Consider the following 25,894-nt stretch of genomic DNA (forward strand, 5'->3'; position numbering starts at 1 on the left):
TCATCCCTGCTCCCCTCACCCCTCTCTCTCTCTACTCTATGTGTCAGAGCAGCTCATCATCCCTGCTCCCCTCACCTCTCTCTCTCTCTCTCTCTCTCTACTGTATGTGTCAGAGCAGCTCATCGTCCCTGCTCCCCTCACCCCTCACCCCTCTCTCTCTACTGTATGTGTCAGAGCAGCTCATCATCCCTGCTCCCCTCACCTCTCTCTCTCTCTCTCTCTACTGTATGTGTCAGAGCAGCTCATCGTCCCTGCTCCCCTCACCCCTCACCCCTCTCTCTCTACTGTATGTGTCAGAGCAGCTCATCATCCCTGCTCCCCTCACCCCTCTCTCTCTCTCTACTGTATGTGTCAGACCAGCTCATCACCCCTGCTCCCCTCACCCCTCTCTCTCTCTACTGTATATGTCAGAGCAGCTCATCATCCCTGCTCCCCTCACCCCTCTCTCTCTCTACTCTATGTGTCAGAGCAGCTCATCATCCCTGCTCCCCTCACCTCTCTCTCTCTCTACTGTATGTGTCAGAGCAGCTCATCGTCCCTGCTCCCCTCACCCCTCACCCCCCTCTCTCTACTCTATTTGTCAGAGCAGCTCATCATCCCTGCTCCCCTCACCCCTCTCTCTCTCTCTCTCTCTCTCTCTCTCTCTCTCTCTCTACTGTATGTGTCAGAGCAGCTCATCGTCCCTGCTCCTCTCACCCCTCACCCCTCTCTCTCTACTCTATTTGTCAGAGCAGCTCATCATCCCTGCTCCCCTCACCCCTCTCTCTCTCTCTCTCTCTCTCTCTCTCTACTGTATGTGTCAGACCAGCTCATCACCCCTGCTCCCCTCACACCTCTCTCTCTACTGTATGTGTCAGAGCAGCTCATCATCCCTGCTCCCCTCACCCCTCTCTCTCTCTCTCTCTCTCTCTCTCTCTCTCTCTCTCTCTCTACCCTATGTGTCAGACCAGCTCATCACCCCTGCTCCCCTCACCCCTCTCTCTCTCTACTGTATGTGTCAGAGCAGCTCATCATCCCTGCTCCCCTCACCCCTCTCTCTCTCTCTACTGTATGTGTCAGAGCAGCTCATCATCCCTGCTCCCCTCACCTCTCTCTCTCTACTGTATGTGTCAGACCAGCTCATCATCCCTGCTCCCCTCACCTCTCTCTCGCTCTACTGTATGTGTCAGAGCAGCTCATCGTCCCTGCTCCCCTCACCCGCCAGCCCTGTCCTCCACCCTTCGCCCCCTGCCCCTTGTGCCCCTCTCTGCTGTCCCTGTTGGAGAGTGTGTGTGACACTTAGCTGTAATGCATAATATATTTGGGTGGGTGTTCTGAATGATTCATTAGCCATCTGGCACAGAGACAGCTACTCCATACTTTGCGTGTGTTTGTGTGTGCGTGTGTGCGTGTGTGCGTGTGCACATGTGCGTGCGCGTGTGTGTGTGTGTGTGTATGCTCCTCAGCATATATTCAGTCCAGCTCTTAGTTCCCCTTAATTTTCCTTCTCAGTCTGTATACAGAAATGCCTTTTTTTCTACAGCAGTTATCACCTAAATCAATCAATTAACAAGTTAATCACTTAACCAATTAATAAATTAACCAAATAATCACCCAACCAATCAATCGTGCATCATTCCGTCACAGAATCCTATTGTGCCCTTGATAGTGAACTCAAGAAATGAATTGACATGTTATATTGCATTAGAAGTACTTGTACTCACCATGGGTGTTAACCTTGAGTTTTAAAAGAGAGAGTGTGTAGGGGTCTCATTTCCAATCATGCAATCATACAGCTAATTGAACTGTATAAACAATGGTTTATAGTCCCATGTGGGTAGTCGTTGTGAAAACACAGGCCCAGCTATTTATTCGGTAACTAATAATGGATAAATGCTATTCTAATCCCAATGGAAGCATGCAGAATGTTTTATAAAACGTTATGTTTAAGACATTAAATGGAAGATAATGCACTTAAAACTAGTATTGGCATCTATAGGCGTACACACAGGACTCCTCTGTATGTCTTGTCATTCGCTGTAAGCAGTCTTCTTAAAATGGCAGCAACATGATGTTCAAATAGTTTCTCTTTTTTTTCTTCTTATATTTCCCTCCCTTTGTTCAGTGGTTGTTCTCTGTGTAGGTGGAGGTGTGTGGGAGAGGCCGGCAGGCCACATTCTGTTCATGTAATGAATTCAACCACTTAAAAGTCAGTTTCAGTACAATACAGTGTAACACTATGAGGCGACCGGGAAGGTAGAGCAGCCACTCAGTGTTACACTATGAGGCGACCAGGAAGGTAGAGCAGCCACTCAGTGTTACACTACGAGGCGACCGGGAAGGTAGAGCAGCCACTCAGTGTTACACTATGAGGCGACCAGGAAGGTAGAGCAGCCACTCAGTGTTACACTATGAGGCGACCGGGAAGGTAGAGCAGCCACTCAGTGTTACACTATGAGGCGACCAGGAAGGTAGAGCAGCCACTCAGTGTAACACTATGAGGCGACCGGGAAGGTAGAGCAGCCACTCAGTGTTACACTATGAGGCGACCGGGAAGGTAGAGCAGCCACTCAGTGTTACACTATGAGGCGACCGGGAAGGTAGAGCAGCCACTCAGTGTAACACTATGAGGCGACCGGGAAGGTAGAGCAGCCACTCAGTGTAACACTATGAGGCGACCGGGAAGGTAGAGCAGCCACTCAGTGTAACACTATGAGGCGACCGGGAAGGTAGAGCAGCCACTCAGTGTTACACTATGAGGCGACCAGGAAGGTAGAGCAGCCACTCAGTGTTACACTATGAGGCGACCGGGAAGGTAGAGCAGCCACTCAGTGTAACACTATGAGGCGACCGGGAAGGTAGAGCAGCCACTCAGTGTAACACTATGAGGCGACCGGGAAGGTAGAGCAGCCACTCAGTATTACACGATGAGGTGACCGGGAAGGTAGAGCAGCCACTCAGTATTACACTATGAGGAGACCGGGAAGGTAGAGCAGCCACTCAGTATTACACGATGAGGAGACCGGGAAGGTAGAGCAGCCACTCAGTATTACACTATGAGGCGACCGGGAAGGTAGAGCAGCCACTCAGTATTACACGATGAGGCGACCGGGAAGGTAGAGCAGCCACTCAGTATTACACTATGAGGCGACCGGGAAGGTAGAGCAGCCACTCAGTATTACACGATGAGGCGACCGGGAAGGTAGAGCAGCCACTCAGTATTACACTATGAGGCGACCGGGAAGGTAGAGCAGCCACTCAGTATTACACTATGAGGCGACCGGGAAGGTAGAGCAGCCACTCAGTATTACACTATGAGGCGACCGGGAAGGTAGAGCAGCCACTCAGTGTAACACTATAAGGCGACCGGGAAGGTAGAGCAGCCACTCAGTATTACACTATGAGGCGACCGGCAAGGTAGAGCAGCCACTCAGTGTAACACTATAAGGCGACCGGGAAGGTAGAGCAGCCACTCAGTATTACACTATGAGGCGACCGGGAAGGTAGAGCAGCCACTCAGTATTACACTATGAGGCGACCGGGAAGGTAGAGCAGCCACTCAGTATTACACTATGAGGCGACCGGGAAGGTAGAGCAGCCACTCAGTATTACACGATGAGGCGACCGGGAAGGTAGAGCAGCCACTCAGTATTACACTATGAGGCGACCGGGAAGGTAGAGCAGCCACTCAGTATTACACTATGAGGCGACCGGGAAGGTAGAGCAGCCACTCAGTATTACACTATGAGGCGACCGGGAAGGTAGAGCAGCCACTCAGTATTACACGATGAGGCGACCGGGAAGGTAGAGCAGCCACTCAGTATTACACGATGAGGCGACCGGGAAGGTAGAGCAGCCACTCAGTATTACACGATGAGGCGACCGGGAAGGTAGAGCAGCCACTCAGTATTACACGATGAGGCGACCGGGAAGGTAGAGCAGCCACTCAGTATTACACTATGAGGCGACCGGGAAGGTAGAGCAGCCACTCAGTATTACACGATGAGGCGACCGGGAAGGTAGAGCAGCCACTCAGTATTACACGATGAGGCGACCGGGAAGGTAGAGCAGCCACTCAGTATTACACGATGAGGCGACCGGGAAGGTAGAGCAGCCACTCAGTATTACACGATGAGGCGACCGGGAAGGTAGAGCAGCCACTCAGTATTACACGATGAGGCGACCGGGAAGGTAGAGCAGCCACTCAGTATTACACTATGAGGCGACCGGGAAGGTAGAGCAGCCACTTAGTGTAACAAGAACAAACAAAGACAAACCATCACAGAAACAGCATAAAAAAAATCCAGAAATCTGGCCCTGCTATTCATATCTATCCATTACATTAACAACTACACTCTTAGAAAAAAGGTGCTATCTAGAACCTTAAAGGGTTCTTCGGCTGTCCCCATAGAAGAACACTTTGAAGAACCTTTTTGGTTCCAAGTAGAACCCTTTTGGGTTCCTTGTAGAACCCTCTATGGAAAGGGTTCTACATAGTATCCAAAAGGGTTCTTTCTACCTGGAACCAAAAAAGGGTTCTTCCTGTAACCAAAAACGGTTCTCCAATGGGGCTAGCCGAATAACTTTTTTGGAACCCTTTGTTCAAAGAGTGTTCTGAACATTCTCTCTAATAGCTAGTGTATTTCTCCAGTTCAGGTCATGGTGGATTTAGACTGTGTAGATGTGACAGACGGGTCTGCCAGTCTGTTTGTGCTATCATGTCAACTGGCACTCATTATCGTGTTTTGCTTGACAATGACAGCAATGGATCTGGGACCAGGCTTTTGGTCTTGTGGCTCTAAACGAAACTTGGACAAAACATTTTATGTAGGTTTTCCCTTGCATTGATTGTATTTTTAATGTTGTTTTGGTGATTTGTTTGGACAGAAGGGATTCAGCTGCATAAAACTAGTGATCTGTGGTCAGAAGAAATTCTCTGCCCAATCAGCCATGAAGGAGCAGCAGTGCTACAGCTTTTGTTCAATGTGTTTGATGGCTGTAGACTCCCACACCTCTCCACACTCACTCTCTGCTCTCTCTCTCTTTCTCTTTCTCGCTCTCTCTCTTTCGGTCTCCCTCTCTCTTGCACCTTCTCTCTCTCCCTCTCTCTCTCCATCCCTCTCTCTATTGCGTGGGCCCACACTTGAGTTTCTGCCATGGTCTTTCTGCCCCCCCCCCTCCTCCACACAACCCCTCCCCCACAATCCGCAGCACTTACTATCTGAAGTTAATCGATTCATCTATACATAGAATAGAATGAATGCCTGTTCAAAGTCATACATGTATGGCGTTAGCAATGTAGTGTACAGTACAATGTACAGGAAGTACAGTTAATACAGAGACTGATTTGCCTTTCTTTACTTCCTGTTGGTTGCCGTAAATGTTTTCAATGTTTGTGTGCGTGGGTGGAAGGATGTCAATATGTACGTGGGTGGAGGGATGTCAATATGTACGTGGGTGGAGGGATGTCAATATGTGCGTGGGTGGAGGGATGTCAATATGTACGTGGGTGGAGGGATGTCAATATGTGCGTGGGTGGAGGGATGTCAATATGTGCGTGGGTGGAGGGATGTCAATATGTACGTGGGTGGAGGGATGTCAATATGTACGTGGGTGGAGGGATGTCAATATGTACGTGGGTGGAGGGATGTCAATATGTACGTGGGTGGAGGGATGTCAATATGTACGTGGGTGGAGGGATGTCAATATGTACGTGGGTGGAGGGATGTCAATATGTACGTGGGTGGAGGGATGTCAATATGTACGTGGGTGGAGGGATGTCAATATGTGCGTGGGTGGAGGGATGTCAATATGTACGTGGGTGGAGGGATGTCAATATGTACGTGGGTGGAGGGATGTCAATATGTACGTGGGTGGAGGGATGTCAATATGTACGTGGGTGGAGGGATGTCAATATGTACGTGGGTGGAGGGATGTCAATATGTACGTGGGTGGAGGGATGTCAATATGTACGTGGGTGGAGGGATGTGAATAGGGTTATTCCATGTCATTTCAGCAAGCCATGACACCCACCATCTCAGATTGTTCTGAACTCATTTCTGTAGTTAGAAACAGATAAGATTAGCATTCTTGAAACGTTATTTTGGTGAAATTGTATTTGATCAAATTGATTGCACCCAAATTGGCTATTTTTATTTATAGGGTTCATATAATCTTCAATAGATATAGTACCTAACATCCGATTTGGATCATATTTATTTTGATCAATGACTAAGACATGAGGAATCCAATAACATTTCAAAAGCCACCACGGCACCCCCCCCCCCACACAACCCACGCCAATCCCACCCCAACAGCCAGTGTACAGTATCAGTTCTCTATGTTTGAGAAGTAGTATAAAGATGTGGTTTGGAGTTTTTTCATCCTTTGTAATGTATTTCCTGTGACTCTGGTGATGGTCCCTCCCCCCCAATTCATTTGCTTACATTATTTACCATAAATGAGTATGAAAGTAGCAGGTTTTCCCAACTAGGTGCTGCTGTTCCTGCTACTGACACCACACCCTTTTATCCATTTCGCTGGTCTCTTGTGTTTATTAAATAGATCACAGCATTTCTTTGCATCTTCGAGCAGAAAACCAATAGCTTTTTGCTGATGATGAAAATACATTGTGTGGTCAAGCCAGTCCTCCATGAAAGCAATTCAGTTTGTCGTTCTCTTAGCAACCTAATGCTTCAACACAACTATCCCTGAGTAGTCCAACAAATGGAGGCTCTCTAAGAGGGCTATCCATATGGTGCAATTCTCATAAGAAGACTTTTCCTACAAGCCCAGCATATTGATGGACATATGGACTTGTGACTAAATGTGACAACCCTAATAAAATAATACAAATATTAACCATTGCATGGCAGTCGTATGTTTATAAAACATTTATTATTAGAAAACATCTTATTTTTAAACCCAGCCCAATACCTTCACCCTTGCAAAACACTATACAGTGTGTGTTTGAGACTAGTACCATTGAAAAACATTAGAGCATTAGAGGACATAACGTTGAAACCATTAGAGGACATAACGTTGAAACCATTAGAGGACATAATGTTGAAACCATTACAGGACATAATGTTGAAACCATTAGAGGACATAATGTTGAAACCATTAGAGGACATAACGTTGAAACCATTAGAGGACATAATGTTGAAACCATTAGAGGACATAACGTTGAAACCATTAGAGGACATAATGTTGAAACCATTAGAGGACATAACGTTGAAACCATTAGAGGACATAACGTTGAAACCATTAGAGGACATAATGTTGAAACCATTAGAAGACATAACATTGAAACCATTAGAGGACATAACATTGAAACCATTAGAGGACATAACGTTGAAACCATTAGAGGACATAATGTTGAAACCATTAGAGGACATAACGTTGAAACCATTAGAGGACATAACGTTGAAACCATTAGAGGACATAATGTTGAAACCATTAGAAGACATAACATTGAAACCATTAGAGGACATAACATTGAAACCATTAGAGGACATAACATTGAAACCATTAGAGGACATAACGTTGAAACCATTACAGGACATAATGTTGAAACCATTAGAGGACATAATGTTGAAACCATTAGAGGACATAACGTTGAAACCATTAGAGGACATAATGTTGAAACCATTAGAGGACATAACGTTGAAACCATTAGAGGACATAATGTTGAAACCATTAGAGGACATAACGTTGAAACCATTAGAGGACATAATGTTGAAACCATTAGAGGACATAACGTTGAAACCATTAGAGGACATAACGTTGAAACCATTAGAGGACATAATGTTGAAACCATTAGAGGACATAACATTGAAACCATTAAAGGACATAACATTGAAACCATTAGAAGACATAACGTTGAAACCATTAGAGGACATAACATTGAAACCATTAGAGGACATAACATTGAAACCATTAGAGGACATAATGTTGAAACCATTAGAGGACATAACGTTGAAACCATTAGAGGACATAATGTTGAAACCATTAGAGGACATAACGTTGAAACCATTAGAGGACATAACATTGAAACCATTAGAAGACATAACATTGAAACCATTAGAGGACATAACGTTGAAACCATTAGAGGACATAACGTTGAAACCATTAGAGGACATAATGTTGAAACCATTAGAGGACATAACGTTGAAACCATTAGAGGACATAACATTGAAACCATTAGAGGACATAATGTTGAAACCATTAGAGGACATAACATTGAAACCATTAGAGGACATAACATTGAAACCATTAGAGGACATAATGTTGAAACCATTAGAGGACATAACGTTGAAACCATTAGAGGACATAACATTGAAACCATTAGAGGACATAACGTTGAAACCATTAGAGGACATAACGTTGAAACCATTAGAGGACATAATGTTGAAACCATTAGAGGACATAATGTTGAAACCATTAGAGGACATAACATTGAAACCATTAGAGGACATAATAACATTGAAACCATTAGAGGACATAACGTTGAAACCATTAGAGGACATAACATTGAAACCATTAGAGGACATAACGTTGAAACCATTAGAGGACATAACGTTGAAACCATTAGAGGACATAACGTTGAAACCATTAGAGGACATAACGTTGAAACCATTAGAGGACATAACGTTGAAACCATTAGAGGACATAACATTGAAACCATTAGAGGACATAACGTTGAAACCATTAAAGGACATAACGTTGAAACCATTAGAGGACATAACGTTGAAACCATTAGAGGACATAACATTGAAACCATTAGAGGACATAATGTTGAAACCATTAGAGGACATAACGTTGAAACCATTAGAGGACATAACGTTGAAACCATTAGAGGACATAATGTTGAAACCATTAGAGGACATAATGTTGAAACCATTAGAGGACATAACATTGAAACCATTAGAGGACATAACGTTGAAACCATTAGAGGACATAACATTGAAACCATTAGAGGACATAACGTTGAAACCATTAGAGGACATAATGTTGAAACCATTAGAGGACATAATGTTGAAACCATTAGAGGACATAACATTGAAACCATTAGAGGACATAACGTTGAAACCATTAGAGGACATAACATTGAAACCATTAGAGGACATAATGTTGAAACCATTAGAGGACATAACGTTGAAACCATTAGAAGACATAACATTGAAACCATTAGAGGACATAACGTTGAAACCATTAGAGGACATAACATTGAAACCATTAGAAGACATAACGTTGAAACCATTAGAGGACATAACGTTGAAACCATTAGAGGACATAACGTTGAAACCATTAGAAGACATAACGTTGAAACCATTAGAGGACATAACGTTGAAACCATTAGAGGACATAACATTGAAACCATTAGAAGACATAACGTTGAAACCATTAGAGGACATAACGTTGAAACCATTAGAGGACATAATGTTGAAACCATTAGAGGACATAACGTTGAAACCATTAGAGGACATAACGTTGAAACCATTAGAGGACATAACATTGAAACCATTAGAAGACATAACGTTGAAACCATTAGAGGACATAACATTGAAACCATTAGAAGACATAACGTTGAAACCATTAGAGGACATAACGTTGAAACCATTAGAGGACATAACGTTGAAACCATTAGAAGACATAACGTTGAAACCATTAGAGGACATAACGTTGAAACCATTAGAGGACATAACGTTGAAACCATTAGAGGACATAACGTTGAAACCATTAGAACTGCAGTAACCTAAAGGTTTGCTGTTCGTCAGGAAAGGTCTAACTAATCAATTTTTTAGATGGAATAAACCACACACAGAGGGACCGTTTCCTAGACACAAATTAAGAATAAGAATAAGACATACTGAATTGCTTTCATGGAAGATTGGCTTGAATTGTGAGCATGACAGCACAATTTATTTCAATCATCAACAAAAGCTATTGGCTTTCTACCCAAATCCATACTGAATGATGGAAATATTCTGTTAAGCTGATAGTGTCGCTCTGAATGTGATAAGTTATCAGATGATGATAATTGTGGGTTAATTTGATTTCCTCAACGTAGACCGCTTCTATCACTCAAAGTTCCTTATCCATAAGCCACACTACCTATTAACCATTTATTACATTGAAAACATGTGTCGGCAGAATCCTGGCTACAGCAGGGGCCCACATGAACATCCCCGTGGACCTGCGGACTCTGAGGGCGGTGCGAGTCCTGAGGCCTCTCAAACTGGTCTCTGGGATCCCTAGTAAGTACTCTGCATATCAATCACCAGCTGAAATATTAATCAATTACAGTATCATAATACCTCTGTCTGTACTCTACTACAATGTCTTATTCCCAGAGACAATCGGGCATTAACTATTCATACACGTGTGTGGTGTCACCAGGCTTGCAGATCGTGCTGAAGTCCATCATGAAGGCCATGGTGCCTCTGCTCCAGATCGGCCTGCTCTTGTTCTTCGCCATTCTCATGTTCGCCATCATCGGCCTGGAGTTCTACAGCGGGAAGCTCCACCACACCTGTCTACCTACAGCTGACATCCTGGGTAGGAACATACTCCACTCTCCCTCACACTCCCTGCATTTCATACACTACCCCAGTGGTTCCCAACCTGCGGTATTAGGACCCCCAGGGTTACTTGGCTTATCCATTGGGGTACTTGAGAAGACTCACGAGACCATAGGCCTACTGGTAAAATGCACTTTTTTATTTTTTATTTTTTTATTTCACCTTTATTTAACCAGGTAGGCTAGTTGAGAACAAGTTCTCATTTGCAACTGCAACCTGGCCAAGATAAAGCATAGCAATTCGACACATACAACAACACAGAGTTACACATGGAATAAGCAAAACATACAGTCAATAATACAGTAGAACAAAAGAAAACAAAAAGTATATATACAGTGAGTGCAAATGAGGTAAGTTAAGGAAATAAATAGGCCATGATGGCGAAGTAATTACAATATAGCAATTAAACACTGGAATGGTAGATCGGCAGAAGATGAATGTGCAGGTAGAGATACTGGGGTGCAAAGGAGCAAAATAAATAAATAAATACCAGTACGGGGATGAGGTAGGTAGATAGATGGGCTGTTTACAGATAGGCTAAGTACAGGTGCAATGATCTGTAAACTGCTCTTAAAGCTAGTGAGGGAGATGTGAGTCTCCAGCTTCAGAGATTTTTGCAATTCGTTCCAGTCATGGGCAGCAGAGAACTGGAAGGAAAGACGACCAAAGGAGGAATTGGCTTTGGCAGCCAGAGCTGCCGGTCTGCATGGAGCTGCCAGTCTGCATAGAGCAGCCAGAGCTGCCAGTCTGCATGGAGCTGCCAGTCTGCATAGAGCAGCCAGAGCTGTCAGTCTGCATGGAGCAGCCAGAGCTGCTAGATCCGCCAGTCAGCCATAGCTGCTAGATCCGCCAGTCAGCCAGACTCTTCCAGATCTGCCAGTCAACCAGACTCTTCCAGATCTGCCAGTCAACCAGACTCTTCCAGATCTGCCAGTCAACCAGACTCTTCCAGATCCGCCAACCAGCCAGGATCTGCCGGAGCCAACTACCTGCCTGAGCTTCCTCTCAGTGCTGAGCTTCCTCTCAGTGCTGGGCTTCCCCTCAATGCTGGACTTCCCCTCAGTGCTGGGCTTCCCCTCAGTGCTGGGCTTCCCCTCAGTGCTGAGCTGTCCCTCAGTCCCGAGCTTCCCCTCAGTCCCAAGCTTCCCCTCAGTCCCGAGCTACCCCTCAGTCCCGAGCTGCCTCAGTCCTGAGCTGCCCCTCAGTCCCGAGCTGCCCCTCAGTCACGAGCTGCCCCTCAGTCCAGTGGGGTTCTGGGTGAGGACTACTAGGCCATGGTCGGCGGCGAGGGTGGACTATCCCAGGACGCGAGGGGGAGGAACTAAGACATTTATGGAATGGGGTCCACGTCCCGAGCCGGAGCCGCCACCATGGACAGACGCCCACCCGGACCCTCCCTATGGTTTTGATGTGCGTCCGGGAGTCCCCACCTTAGGGGGGTTCTGTCACGCCTTGGTCTTAGTATTTTGTGTTTTCTTTATTTGTTTGGTCAGGCCAGGGTGTGACATGGGTTATTGTGGTGTGTTTTTTTGTCTTAGGGGTTTGTGGGGTGTCTACGTAGGCGGTTCTCAATCAGAGTCAGATGATTATCGTTGTCTCTGATTAGGAACCATATTTAGGCAGCCATATTCTGTGAGTGTTTCGTGGGTGATTGTTCCTGTCTTTGTGTTTGCACCAGATAGGGCTGTTTCGGTTTTCGTTATGTTCAATTCGTTATTTTTGTCGTTTCTGTATGTATAGTTTTCCCTTCATTAAAATATCATGAATCATCATCACGATGCATTTTGGTCCGATCCTTGTTCTACCTCTTCGTCAGAGGAGGAGATAGAAGAGAGCCGTTACACAGTACTTCAGGGGTACCTCGGACAGAGCAAAATTCAACATACTCTATTATACTGTATTTAACTTTAACATACTCTATTATACTGTATTTAACTTTAACATACTCTATTATACTGTATTTAACTTTAACATACTCTATTATACTGTATTTAACTTTAACATACTCTATTATACTGTATTTAACTTTAACATACTCTATTATACTGTATTTAACTTTAACATACTCTATTATACTGTATTTAACTTTAACATACTCTATTATACTGTATTTAACTTTAACATATTCTATTATACTGTATTTAACTTTAACATACTCTATTATACTGTATTTAACTTTAACATACTGTATTTAACTCTCTCTCCCCCTGCACTGTTTATAAGAACATCTTTATAATGCGACTCTTTTACCTGGCAGCTTCACGAGGACCATTCTGTCCCATCTAACACTTTTTTCTAAGTACACTTAGAATAAAGGGTTCCAAAGGGTTCTTCAGCTGACCTCATAAGAGAATCCTTTTTGGTTCCAGGTAGAACCCTTTCTGGCTACAGGTTGTACTCTTTTGGGTTCCATGTAGAACCCTCTGTGGAAAAGGTTCTACATGGACCCCGAAAATGGTATTACCTGGAACCAAAAAGAGTTCTTCAAAGGGTTCTCATATGGGGACAGCCAAATAACCATTTTAGGTTCTAGAGAGCAGATTTTTTTCTTAGAGTGTATTATTGTTTTGTTTTTATTTACACAGTCATGTTTCAAATGGCTTTGTCTGACTGGTTTACTGTACTTACAGGCTTCTAATTTGCCCAAAGGATGGAAAATTCCTTTGTTAGATGATGACATGGGGCAAACATATTATTAATGTTAGTGTGCCCAACTGAGCTGCCTAGCTACATTTCAATAAGCCAACAATGATTACTCTGTAATTACACAAGCCACAAATAGTATTTTATTTACTCTAACATGGAAAAAATATGGTTTGACCCAGTGATATACTTACTGTATGATCAATCTCCAGAAATGTGTATTTCTCAACTGTCAATTCATGCAGCAACACTGACCCCTGGGATGTTGGTGAGTGGTCCCTGAGATGGTTAGCTGACACAGATTCAGTCAGTTCTCAAGTGACAGTTTTTAATATAAGTGGTCCTCCAAGGACAAGGGATCATAGCTCCCCTGTTGTAATTAAGGTTGAGAGGGACACCGCTCTAGACATCCCCTACTCCTAAATCCTATTTCAGTCTATGGTGACATTGGAAAAGGTCAGAAGCAGAGCTAATGTAATCAGACTGAAAAGATTTGGCATGGATCCTCAGATTCTCAAAAGGTTCTACAGCTGCACAAATTGAGACCATCTTAACTGGCTGCATCACCGCTCGGTATGGCAACTGCTCGGCATCCGACTGCAAGGCCATACGAAGGGTAGTGAGTACGACTCAGTACATCAGTGGGGCCAAACTCCCTGCCAACCAGGACCTCTATACCAGGGCGTTGTCAGAAGAAGGCCCTTAAATTTGCCAAAGACTCCAACAACCCAAGTCATAGTTTTCTCTGTTACTGAATGGCAAGCGGTACTGGAGCGCCAAGTCTGACCCCAAAAGGGTCCTGAATATCTTCTACCCCCAAACCATAAGACTGTTGAACAGTTCATCAAATGGCCACCCTGACTATTTACACTGACCTCCTTTATTATAATTTGTATTTTTTTTGCACTGACATTATGTACACTCACTAGACCCTACCCACACACCCACACATACTACACTGACACTCCAACACACACAGACACACACACGCACGCACGCACGCACGCACACACACACACACACACACACACACACACACACACACACACACACACACACACACACACACACACACACACACACACACACACACACACACACACACACACACACACACACACACACACACACGCACGCACGCACACACACACACACACACACACGCACACACACACACACACACGCGCACACACACACACATATATTATCTATCCTGATTTCCTAGTTACTTTTTACCCCTAGCCACAGTACCAGTCAAACGTTTGGGCACACCTACTCATTCAAAGGTTTTACTTTATTTTTACTATTTTATACATTGTAGAATAATAGTGAAGACATCAAAACTATGAAATTACACATGGAAATTACACATGGAATCATGTAGTATCCAAAAAACTGTTAAACAAATCAAAATAGATTTTAGATTTTAGATTCTTCAAAGTAGCCACTCTTTGCCTTGATGACAGCTTTGCACACAGCATTCTGTAATGCTTTTGAAGTTCAAAAGGAGTTCCCACATATGCTGAGCACTTGTTGGCTGCTTTTCCTTCACTCTGTGGTTCAACTCATCCCAAACTATCTCAATTGTGTTGAGTTGGGGTGATTGTGGAGGCCAGGTCATCTGATGCAGCACCCCATCACTCTCCTTCTTGTTCAAATAGCCCTTATACAGCCTGGAGGTGTGTTTGGGGTCATTGTCCTGTTAAAAAACAAATGATAGTCCAACTAAGCGCAAACCAGATGGGATGGCGTATCGCTGCAGAATGCTGTTGTAGTCATGCTGGTTAAGTGTGCCTTGAATTCTAAATGTATCACTGACAGTGTCACCAGCAAATCACCATCGCACCTCCTCCTCCATGCTTCACGGTGGGAACCACTCATGTGGAGATCATCCGCTCATCTAATCTGCGTTTCACGAAGACACCAAAAATCTCAAATTTGGACTCATCAGACCAAATGACAGATTTCCACCGGTTCTGATGTCTATTGCTCTTGTTTCTTGGCACAAGCAAGTCTCTTCTTATTATTGGTGTCCTTTAGTAGTGGTTTCAATACAAGATTGGATTTGAAACAACACACCAACACACCAATTACACAACAACACACCAATTATTGGATTTGAAACAACACACCATGGACAGTGGATGTCAGGCTCCCCATCCTGTTAGGTGGAATACTGCAACACTGTGTTGTTAGTTTGGTGAAGAAACGAGCGTGCTACTTACATTTTAACCACCTCTGCCTTGTCCTGTGTTAGAAAATGAGACGATGGATACGACTGAGGTGGAGTTTGCGTGCGGAGTGAGGAAGTGTCCAGAGAAGTACGATTGTGTCGGGTCATGGATCGGCCCCAACGATGGCATCACCCAGTTTGACAACATCCTGTTCGCTGTGCTCACTGTCTTCCAGTGCATCACCATGGAGGGATGGACAGCTGTGCTCTACAATGTGAGTACCGTACACTCCAACTACTTTAAGGCTACTCAACAACAACAAAAATATGTTTCTTTTGGGCAGACACATTGAGGGTCAAACCCTAACTTCATGTGTAATTCAATGTTTCACGTACAGTGAATGATTTATCGATGTCAATGGGAGCTTTGTCTGAATGTTGGCGTGTTGCATGGGTATCTCTAAGGTTTGTGGATTCGTGGAGGATTCCTGAATGCACAGGTTTGATAGGTGCCTCTATCTTGTATCTGTTCTTGTACTTCTTGTATTTACATACACGTCTCGTGTGTGCTAGACCAACGATGCCTTGGGCTTTATGTGGAATTGGATCTACTTTATTCCTCTCATCATCATCGGCTCTTTCTTCGTACTCAACCTGGTGTTGGGAGTCCTCTCCGGGTGAGTATATAAATGTGTGTGTGTGTGTGTGTGTGTGTGTGTGTGTGTGTGTGTGTGTGTGTGTGTGTGTGTGTGTGTGTGTGTGTGTGTGTGTGTGTGTGTGTGTGTGTGTGTGTGTGTGTGTGTGTGTGTGTGTGTGTGTGCACATCTGTGTTTGTGTGTGCCCGTCCGTGTGTGTGTGCAAGTTTGTGTGATTGTATGAGGGTTTTGGAAGGGGTTTCAATGGATTGCCCCATGTCCTGCATGTGTAGGGAGTTTGCCAAAGAGAGGGAGCGGGTGGAGAACCGTAGAGCCTTCATGAAGCTGAGACGCCAACAGCAGGTAGAGAGAGAACTCAACGGATACAGAGCCTGGATAGACCGAGCAGGTACTGTACTGTCACCTTAGAACCGCCACCAGAACTACGTAAGATGGAACAATGTATATATTATAAGATCCAAGTGGTGATTTGGGTGTTGTGGTTTGGTCGAAGTAGATCATATTTATTTTGCAAGCTGCTGTGTTGCTTTTGAAATGGCTCTACCCTGATGGAGATACCTGGTAAATATGTGGCTGGAGGGTGACTTTGTGAAGCTGCAGTGCTATAATGGCAATCTACAGTATCTTTCTCCCACGCAAGTTGAGGTTGAGAGGAAGGTGAGACTGACTCACTGACTCAAGTGTGTATGTGTGAATGCGAGTCTGTGCGCATCCATGTGTGTGTGCGCGTCCATTTTTGTGTACATGTGCTCGCCCGTGTGTGTGTTTGTGTGGGTGTGTGTGTGTGCACGTCTGTGTTTGTGTGTGCCCGTCCGTGTGTGTGTTTAAAATGTATGTGTTAGTCATAGAAATCAATGTGTTCCATCTCTGGAGGGGTTTATCAGGGCCCTGAAAGAGAAACGTTGGCTGCCAGGCGAGCACTAGATGAGCTCTTACCTGATGATGAGTTTCTCCTCCTCTTAGAGCATCGACACTATGCAACACAATACATTCAGCCCCAATACCCCAATAATTCCACCTTTGCAATACTAAAACAATCATTTCAATATTACATTTCAACAGGTTAGCCCCATGATTTGTTCACAATCTTCAGAGAGTGCAGAGAGAGGGAGAGAGACATATTTATGTTTCAGTAACACTTTATGATAATAATAATAAATAATATATGCCATTTAGCAGACCACTTAGTGTGGATGACCTTGAAATGTGTTCATCCCAATGTCACAGAGGAGGTTATGCTGGCTGAGGAGAACAAGAAGTCGGGGAGATCTGCTTTAGATGGTAAGAACCGGAAGACTTTGAGAGGAGTCACCACCAAAATGTCCTATTAATGTCCTTCCCTTCCCTTCCACATTCACTACCCTTACAGTCCAGACACATTGTCCAGACACTGTAATCCTTACAGTCCAGACAAATTGTCCAGACACTGTAATCCTTACAGTCCAGACACATTGTCCAGACACTGTAATCCTTACAGTCCAGACAAATTGTCCAGACACTGTAATCCTTACAGTCCAGACACATTGTCCAGACACTGTAATCCTTACAGTCCAGACACATTGTCCAGACACTGTAACCCTTACAGTCCAGACACATTGTCCAGACACTGTAATCCTTACAGTCCAGACACATTGTCCAGACACTGTAATCCTTACAGTCCAGACACATTGTCCAGACACTGTAATCCTTACAGTCCAGACACATTGTCCAGACACTGTAATCCTTACAGTCCAGACACATTGTCCAGACACTGTAATCCTTACAGTCCAATACAGTACAGTACACTGTTTTTGATGATACATTGAACACTTCACCTTTTCACAACCTGCCTTTCTCCATCCACTACACGACAACTCCAGCTTTTGACCTTCGTCGATGCTGCAGACAATTGCAAATGCCAGTGAAAAGTGAAAATATACTGTAAAACACCTCAAGAAGTTCATTTGCTTTGTTTACTGTGTGGACATTGTGGTTGTCTTGGTAACAGTAAAGTGAAAAAGGCTTGGCGTGCGCCTGTAGTGATATACCATCTGTCAACAAGGTCTTGTTTTTAGAATGTTTTTGTTTGTCTCACTCCTTTTCAGAAGACGTGAATGATTCATATGACACTTTCATTTACACCGTATCTAATATCTACCCTTCCTCTCATGTTCAGAGGACTTCAGTCAGTTTGCCCTGAAAGTTAGTATGTCAGCGTGAATATGTGCCATTCCCCACCGTTAACATATCATTATTTCTATTTGGAGCTAGTTTGCCATTCACTATGCTGGCTCGTGAAATGTGTTGTGTCATAAAGCATCTGTGGTTTCATGTCAGACTATCTAGGCTATTAGAGACATTCTCTGTTTGTTCTCATTTTCTGTCGTGTGTGTATTCAGTGCTGAAGCGGGCCACCAGTAAAAATGCTAAGCGTAGAGGAGGTCCTGGGGATGCGGAGATCTCCACTATAGGTGAGTGAGGAACACACAACCTCGACCCTCATATTAAGGCTTCTTGTTGTCTTTCTCTCTACCTCCATTTCTGATCTCTTTCCCCCGTACCTATTTGACCTCTAACATTTTCTACACCTTTTCTCTCTTCTCTCCAACCCTGACCTTTTTCTCTGTCCATATCCTTTCTCTCCCTCTCTTTCTTTCTATTTTCTTAAACTATCCTCCTCTCCTCTCATTCCTCCTCCCCCAGGAGCACCTCGTATGCGGATCCGTACAGTGCGGCGTGGCCCGGTGGCGTACATGCGTCGTAAGGAGCGTATGCTGCGTATCTCCCTGCGGCGCATGGTGAAGACAGACACCTTCTACTGGACTGTCCTCAGCCTGGTGTTTCTCAACACCATATGTGTGGCCATTGTCCACCATAACCAGCCAGACTGGCTCTCCACCTTCCTGTGTACGGTTGAGCGATCAATTGATTGAGTCAATAACATTTGATTTATATAGACAATTCCACCACAACAATTCCACATTCCGGAAAAAAAAACTCCTGGCCCTAAGCATAGGTTATGTATTGTATTTACAGTAGCAAACTTTAAATGCATTCTGAATAACTTTCAATATCTCTCCAGACTATGAAGATGGCGCTCTTCCATCGTACAGTGTTTATGACATAGCCTGAAAAAAAGCTGGGTTTGAACAGAGAAAAACTCAACATCTGCCCAGCCTTTCATTTTTAATAATTGATTCTTTTTTTCAGACTATGCAGAGTTTGTTTTCCTGGGGCTCTTCTTGGCAGAGATGTTCTTAAAGATGTACGGCCTGGGATTCCGCCTCTATTTCCACTCCTCATTCAACTGCTTCGACTGCGGAGTGAGTTCATTGATCCTTTACGTTTACTCCCTGATAGCTTATGGTGAACCTTGATTACCACAGCTAAGTGGAATCAAGATTTACAAATGTGGCAACAAAATATTTGCTTATTATTATACAGGTGGATCAAGAGGCATTACATTTCTAACAATATGGACAATTAAGTGCTATTGTTATGTGATACTGTCCTATATTGCAGACTAATGTGTGTTCTTAATGATAGAGGTTTGTCTAAACTGAACTTCTCTTACAGTGTTTGAGTGTTGCTTGGTGTCTCTTGTGCAGGTGATAGTTGGCAGCATCTTTGAGGTGGTGTGGGGCTTCTTCCGGCCTGGCATGTCCTTTGGCATCAGCGTCCTGAGGGCACTGAGACTCCTGAGGATCTTTAAGATCACCAAGTGAGTGGGACATCAACCAGAATGAGGGTTAGGGTCAACATTAGTGTTACTGCTGTAAGTACAATGTATTATCACACTAGGGTTAAGGTTACTGCTGTAAGTACAATGTATTATCACACTAGGGTTAAGGTTACTGCTGTAAGTACAATGTATTATCACACTAGGGTTAAGGTTACTGCTGTAAGTACAATGTATTATCACACTAGGGTCAGTGTTACTGCTGTAAGTACAATGTATTATCACACTAGGGTTAAGGTTACTGCTGTAAGTACAATGTATTATCACACTAGGGTTAAGGTTACTGCTGTAAGTACAATGTATTATCACACTAGGGTTAAGGTTACTGCTGTAAGTACAATGTATTATCACACTAGGGTTAAGGTTACTGCTGTAAGTACAATGTATTATCACACTAGGGTTAGTGTTACTGCTGTAAGTACAATGTATTATCACACTAGGGTTAAGGTTACTGCTGTAAGTACAATGTATTATCACACTAGGGTTAGTGTTACTGCTGTAAGTACAATGTATTATCACACTAGGGTTAAGGTTGGGATTAGGTTTAGGTTTAGGGTCAGCATTGGTGTTACTGCTGTAAGTACAATGATTTACCACTCTAAAAGGCAGTCAAAATGGCAGAAGGAAGATATTGAGGTCCATCTATTTAGTGTGCCAACCTACTCTCCTTTTTCTTGACCAGGTACTGGGCATCACTGAGGAACCTAGTGGTGTCTCTCATGAGTTCCATGAAGTCCATCATTAGTCTGCTCTTTCTCCTCTTCCTCTTCATTGTTGTTTTCGCCCTGCTGGGCATGCAACTCTTTGGGGGCAGGTGAGCAGAACCATAGGGTTTGGGTTAATTTATTAGATACAGTGTCACTGATATCAGGATAATTATTCAGTAGTTCTCCAATATCAGGATATTAACAATGTCTTCTATAGACAGGTCTCAGGTCCCATAAATGTATTTTCAGTTTTTCTGTTCATTGACTATTGATGTGGATTCGCCATGATCATATCACCAGATATTATTCCAAATATAAATTCAGGAGCAGCCTGAAGCTGTTCCATGTTATGTTGTGCTGCATCGGAAATGGAATGATAAATCTGAAATGAAACGTCTGGCTGAAAATATCAACTTCCACCTCCTCCTCTTCCTACCTTTTCCTCCTCCTCTTCCTACCTCTTCCTCCTCCTCTTCTTCCCCGGTCACATCTGCCTATCCTTTCTCTTTCTCCCTCTAGGTTCATCTTTGAAGATTACACTCCTACCAACTTTGACACGTTTCCAGCTGCCATCATGACAGTGTTCCAGGTTTGGCTTCTTCACTCCAGACTCTCCCTCTCACTCTGGCTTCCCCACGATGACACACAGAACCCAGGGATATCTCCCACATCCCCCCAGGGCCAAGATTAAACAACTTGCCTCCCCTTCATTTACTGGCATCCCACACATACACACACGTATACGCATGAATGTCAGAGCAGTGAAGTATGGAAGAATGTTTGATCAAAACCATAAACTAGGTTTTTACGAGATAAATCAATGAATAGTTGGCCTGACATTTTTAACTCTGCAGAGAGAAAGAACCCTGTTACCAATATGATTCAATTATGGCCCAACAATGACTAAACAATTCAGACAAGGTTTCTGCCATTTTGAGTCTTCTTATGTATTGGTGTGTGGTATTTGTGTGTCTGCATTTTCAATGATATACTTTGCGTTTTTGTATTATTTTCATTCAAATTGAATTGGACTGCTCATTATTGATCCTGTAATTGTGACTCTAGATCCTGACTGGTGAGGACTGGAATGAGGTGATGTACAATGGGATCCGCTCACAAGGAGGAGTGCAGTACGGAATGTGGTCCTCCATATACTTCATAGTGCTCACCCTGTTTGGGAACTGTATCCTTCTTCAACTTCCTACGAACCACCGTCTGTCTACTGATTCTGCTCACATTGTAGATAGGTTTCTATATACACTACCATTCAAAAGTTTGGGGTCACTTAGAAATGTCCTTGTTTTTGAAAGAAACACGCAATTTCTGTCCATTACAATAACATCAAATTGATCAGAAATACGATGACTATTGTAGCTGGAAACGGAAGATTTTCTAATGGAATATCTACATAGGCATACAGAGGCCCATTATCAGCAACCATCACTCATGTGTTCCAATGTCACGTTGTGTTAGCTAATCCAAGTTTATCATTTTAAAAGGCTAATTGATCATTAGAAAACCCTTTTGCAATTATGTTAGCACAGCTGAAAACTGTTGTTCTAATTAAAGAAGCAATAAAACTGGCCTTCTTTACACTGGTTGAGTATCTGGAGCATCAGCATTTGTGGGTTCGATTACAGGCTCAAAATGGCCAGAAACAAAGACCTTTCTTCTGAACCTCGTCTATGTTTTCTTGTTCTGAGAAATGAAGGCTATTCCATGCGAGAAATTGCCAAGAAACTGAAGATCTGGTACAACGCTGTGTACTACTCCCTTCACAGAACAGCGCAAACTGTTAATTTTTTTTTGCTTTTCTTTAAAAAACAAGGACACTTCTAAGTGGCCCCAAACTTTTGAACAGTAGTGTATTTCTTTCTCCTTATGTGAAAGTTGTAGCAGGCCTAAAGTAGGGGTCATGGGTTTTGATGTTGTGTGGAACTGTTGGACAGAAGTTCATGTATTTCAGTTTCTTCCAACCCTGTAAGCATTCTTGACCATACTGTGACCAGATACACTGCTCAATGTCTTCTTGGCCATCGCTGTGGATAACCTTGCCAACGCACAGGAACTCACCAAGGTGTGTAGTATTATTTAAGCGTTTCTACAGAATTGGTTGTCTTGAAATTAAAATAAGTGCTTTCAAATAAATGTTTAAGGGTCATGATCTATGGTCATAGTCAATGTTCCCTCTAAACTGCGTACATGTGCAGGACACGCAGCTCCCCCGGGACTGCAGAGCAGAAGAAATATCAGCCCGCGCAGAGAAGCATGAGATTTTCCTATTCGTTTTCCCCGTTAGTTAATTAACACTATCAACATTTCCCTTTACTGTGGGAATTGTGATCAAATCAACGCAATATTAGCCACTTTCAATGCAACATACCGAGAATTTTTTTCTTGTTCTAGGTAGAATGCATTAGAGTAGGATTCTGTTGCATTGACACGCATGACTCAGCCCATACTCTACACAGACCAGTGTGCCAAAACCAATCAGAGCTGCAGTAGGCTATATGCAAATAGACAATTGCCATATATGGATCTGTGCCATTCACTTTGAACTGGACTGTGTTTACAGCATGAGCTGTCATGAGTAGATGCGCTCAGTGGTGTAATGTACTGAAGTTAAAATACTTGAAAGTACTACTTAAGTATTTTTATTGGGGTATCTGTACTTTACTTTACTATTTATATTTTTGACAACTTTTACTTCACTGCATTCCTTAAGAAAATTATGTACTTTTTACTCCATACATTTTCCCTGACACCCAAAAGTTCTTGTTACATTTTGAATGCTTAGCAGGACAGGAAAATTATCAAATTCACACACTCAAGAGAACATCCCTGGTCATCCCTACTGCCTATTATCTGGCGGACTCACTAAACACAAATGTTTCATTTGTAAATTATGTCTGAGTGTTGGAGTGTGCCCCCAAAAATGTGCTGCCTGGTTCGCTAAATGTAACTAATTTTAAATTATTCATGCTTGTACTTTTACTTTTGATAGTTAATTATATTTTAGCATTTATAAACTCAGAAAGAACTCAGAAAGAAACGTCCTCTCAATATCAACTGTGTTTATTTTCAGCAAACTTAACAAAGTTAAATATTTGTATGAACATAACAAGTTTCAACAACTGAGACATAAACTGAACAAGTTCCACGACATATGACTAACAGAAATGGAATAATGTGTCCCTGAACAATGGGGGTTCAAAATCAAAAGTAAGAGTCAGTATCTGGTGTTGCCACCAGATGCATTAAGTACTGCAGTTCTTGCTGTGAGATGTTACCCCACTCTTCCACCAAGGCACCTGAAAGTTCCCTGACATTTCTGGGGGGAATGGCCCTCACCCTCTGATCCAACAGGTCCCAGACATGCTCAATGGGATTGAGAACCGGCTCTTCGCTGGCCATGGCAGAACACTGACATTCCTGTTTTGCAGGAAATCATGCACAGACCGAGTAGTATGGCTGGTGGCATTGCCATTCTGGAGGGTCATGTCAGGATGAGCCTGCAGGAAGGGTACCACATGAGGGAGGAGGATGTCTTCCCTGTAACACACAGCGATGAGATTGCCTGCAATGACAACAAGCTCAGTCCGATGATGCTGTGACACACCGCCCCAGACCATAACGGACCCTCCACCTCCAAATTGATCCCGCTCCAGAGTACAGGCCTCGGTGTAACGCTCATTCCTTTGACGATAAACACGAATCCGACCATCACCCCTGGTGAGACAAAACCGCGACTCGTCAGTGAAGAGCACTTTTTGCCAGTCCTGTCTAGTCCAGCGCCGGTGGGTTTGTGCCCACATGCAACGTTGCCTTACAACAGGCCTACAAGCCCTCAGTCCAGCCTCAGTCTGAGCACTGATGGAGGGATTGTGCGTTCCTGGTGTAACTCGGGTAGTTGTTGTTGCCATCCTGTACCTGTCCCACAGGTGTGATGTTCGGATATACCGATCCTGTGCAGGTCTTGTTACACGTTGTTACACAGTACGTTCATTGCAATTTATTGCCTTGGTTATATCTGCAGTCCTCATGCCTTCTTGCAGCATGCCTAAGGCATGTTCACGCAGATGAGCAGGGACCCTGGGCATCTTTTCTTCTGTGTCTTTCAGAGTCAGTAGAAAGGCCTCTTTAGTGTCTTAAGTTTTCATAACTGTGACCTAAATTGCCTAAATTGTCTGTAAGCTGTCTTAACGACCATTTCACAGGTGCATGTTCATTAATTGTTTATGGTTCATTGAACAAGCATGGGAAACAGTGTTTAAACCCTTTACAATGAAGATCTGTGAAGTTATTAAGATTTTTACAAATTATCTTTGAAAGACAGGGTCCTGAAAAAGTAGCAAATTATCCTTGAAAGACAGGGTCCTGAAAAAGTAGCCAATAGGCAGAGGGTAGCATGATTTGTCTGATTCTCTGTGATAATGGTATGGGAATAATAATGCATTTTATTTTAGAATGTGGTTTCTTGCATCAAACAGCACAACAACATATTCAGTCACCTTGTCTTAATGACAAGTGGATAAATTCCAAAAGGCTCATGGAATTTAAGCCTACATTGAACACCACACATTGGCTGCTACTGTAGGCTGAATGATAGAACAACAATTTCCATGCTAAAATGTTATGAGATCCATTTTATACATTGTTTTTGATGGTAGGCTACTGGTAGGCCTACATTATGATCAAATAGCCACAGTGGCCTACTTGACCACTGTCTGAAATGAACTTAAAGCTGTTAGAGCCTCAGTGTTCACAGTCAACGCACGCTGGAAGTTGCACAGAATTTACACAACGTTCAAGTTTGAGCTCAGCAGACCTGAAATTTACTCAGTGCCCCAAAAAATGTTAGCTGCCCTATATCCTAAACTATTTGTGGGACTTAAATTACTTTTTGTGTTTATTTTACCTTTGTTAGGACGAAGAGGAGGAAGAGGAGTTTTTCAATGCAAGATACGCCAGAGGCACAGATGGCCCGATGTCTGAGTAAGTGCTCTGTTTATGCTTTTATTACAATGGCAGTTGGTCAGGCACCTACTTTGGCCTAGTCTTGGTGAAGATTAGGAGGAGATTTGAAACTGAGGGGTGATCATCATGCGAACTCAATATCTATCAATTACACAGCCATAACACTCACAGGAAAACGCTGGTCTACTATTCTCTTTGAGAATCTGGTGTAGGCAGAATGTTGATTTTCTTTGCATACAGCTGCATGATCAATCTTCAGGGTTAGAGAGGCATGTTCTGTGGGCTGTGTGTGGAAAATGAATGTGTACTTGCTTGTTACATAGCATGTGTAATGGAAATTGCATTAGGGATATTAGGGATGAGGCACACGTCCAAGTTAAGACAAGCATCTTCGCTTTGAGTCGGATGTTGCTCCGGGGACTTGCTAATGAAAATGCTAAAATGCTATTGTAAGATAA

General features: G+C 43.4%; 1 protein-coding gene across 3 annotated transcripts in view; it reads left to right on the forward strand.

Annotated features, from left to right (window-relative positions):
- Window positions 1-25,894, forward strand: part of LOC118401978 (voltage-dependent R-type calcium channel subunit alpha-1E-like) — an 80,559-nt gene that overhangs the window by 23,690 nt on the left and 30,975 nt on the right. For all 3 annotated transcript variants that reach the window (XM_052476795.1, XM_052476796.1, XM_052476797.1), the window contains 15 exons: window positions 10,135-10,238; window positions 10,381-10,539; window positions 15,463-15,653; window positions 15,952-16,055; window positions 16,307-16,422; window positions 17,262-17,315; window positions 18,413-18,484; window positions 18,717-18,920; window positions 19,224-19,336; window positions 19,622-19,734; window positions 20,435-20,566; window positions 20,979-21,048; window positions 21,525-21,642; window positions 22,469-22,536; window positions 25,387-25,454. In XM_052476795.1, the coding sequence (XP_052332755.1) occupies window positions 10,135-10,238; window positions 10,381-10,539; window positions 15,463-15,653; window positions 15,952-16,055; window positions 16,307-16,422; window positions 17,262-17,315; window positions 18,413-18,484; window positions 18,717-18,920; window positions 19,224-19,336; window positions 19,622-19,734; window positions 20,435-20,566; window positions 20,979-21,048; window positions 21,525-21,642; window positions 22,469-22,536; window positions 25,387-25,454 (1,686 nt within the window). The remainder of the gene's footprint in view (window positions 1-10,134; window positions 10,239-10,380; window positions 10,540-15,462; window positions 15,654-15,951; window positions 16,056-16,306; window positions 16,423-17,261; window positions 17,316-18,412; window positions 18,485-18,716; window positions 18,921-19,223; window positions 19,337-19,621; window positions 19,735-20,434; window positions 20,567-20,978; window positions 21,049-21,524; window positions 21,643-22,468; window positions 22,537-25,386; window positions 25,455-25,894) is intronic.

The sequence above is a fragment of the Oncorhynchus keta genome, chromosome 23, assembly GCF_023373465.1.
Source record: "Oncorhynchus keta strain PuntledgeMale-10-30-2019 chromosome 23, Oket_V2, whole genome shotgun sequence".
Classification (NCBI taxonomy): Eukaryota; Metazoa; Chordata; class Actinopteri; order Salmoniformes; family Salmonidae; genus Oncorhynchus; species Oncorhynchus keta.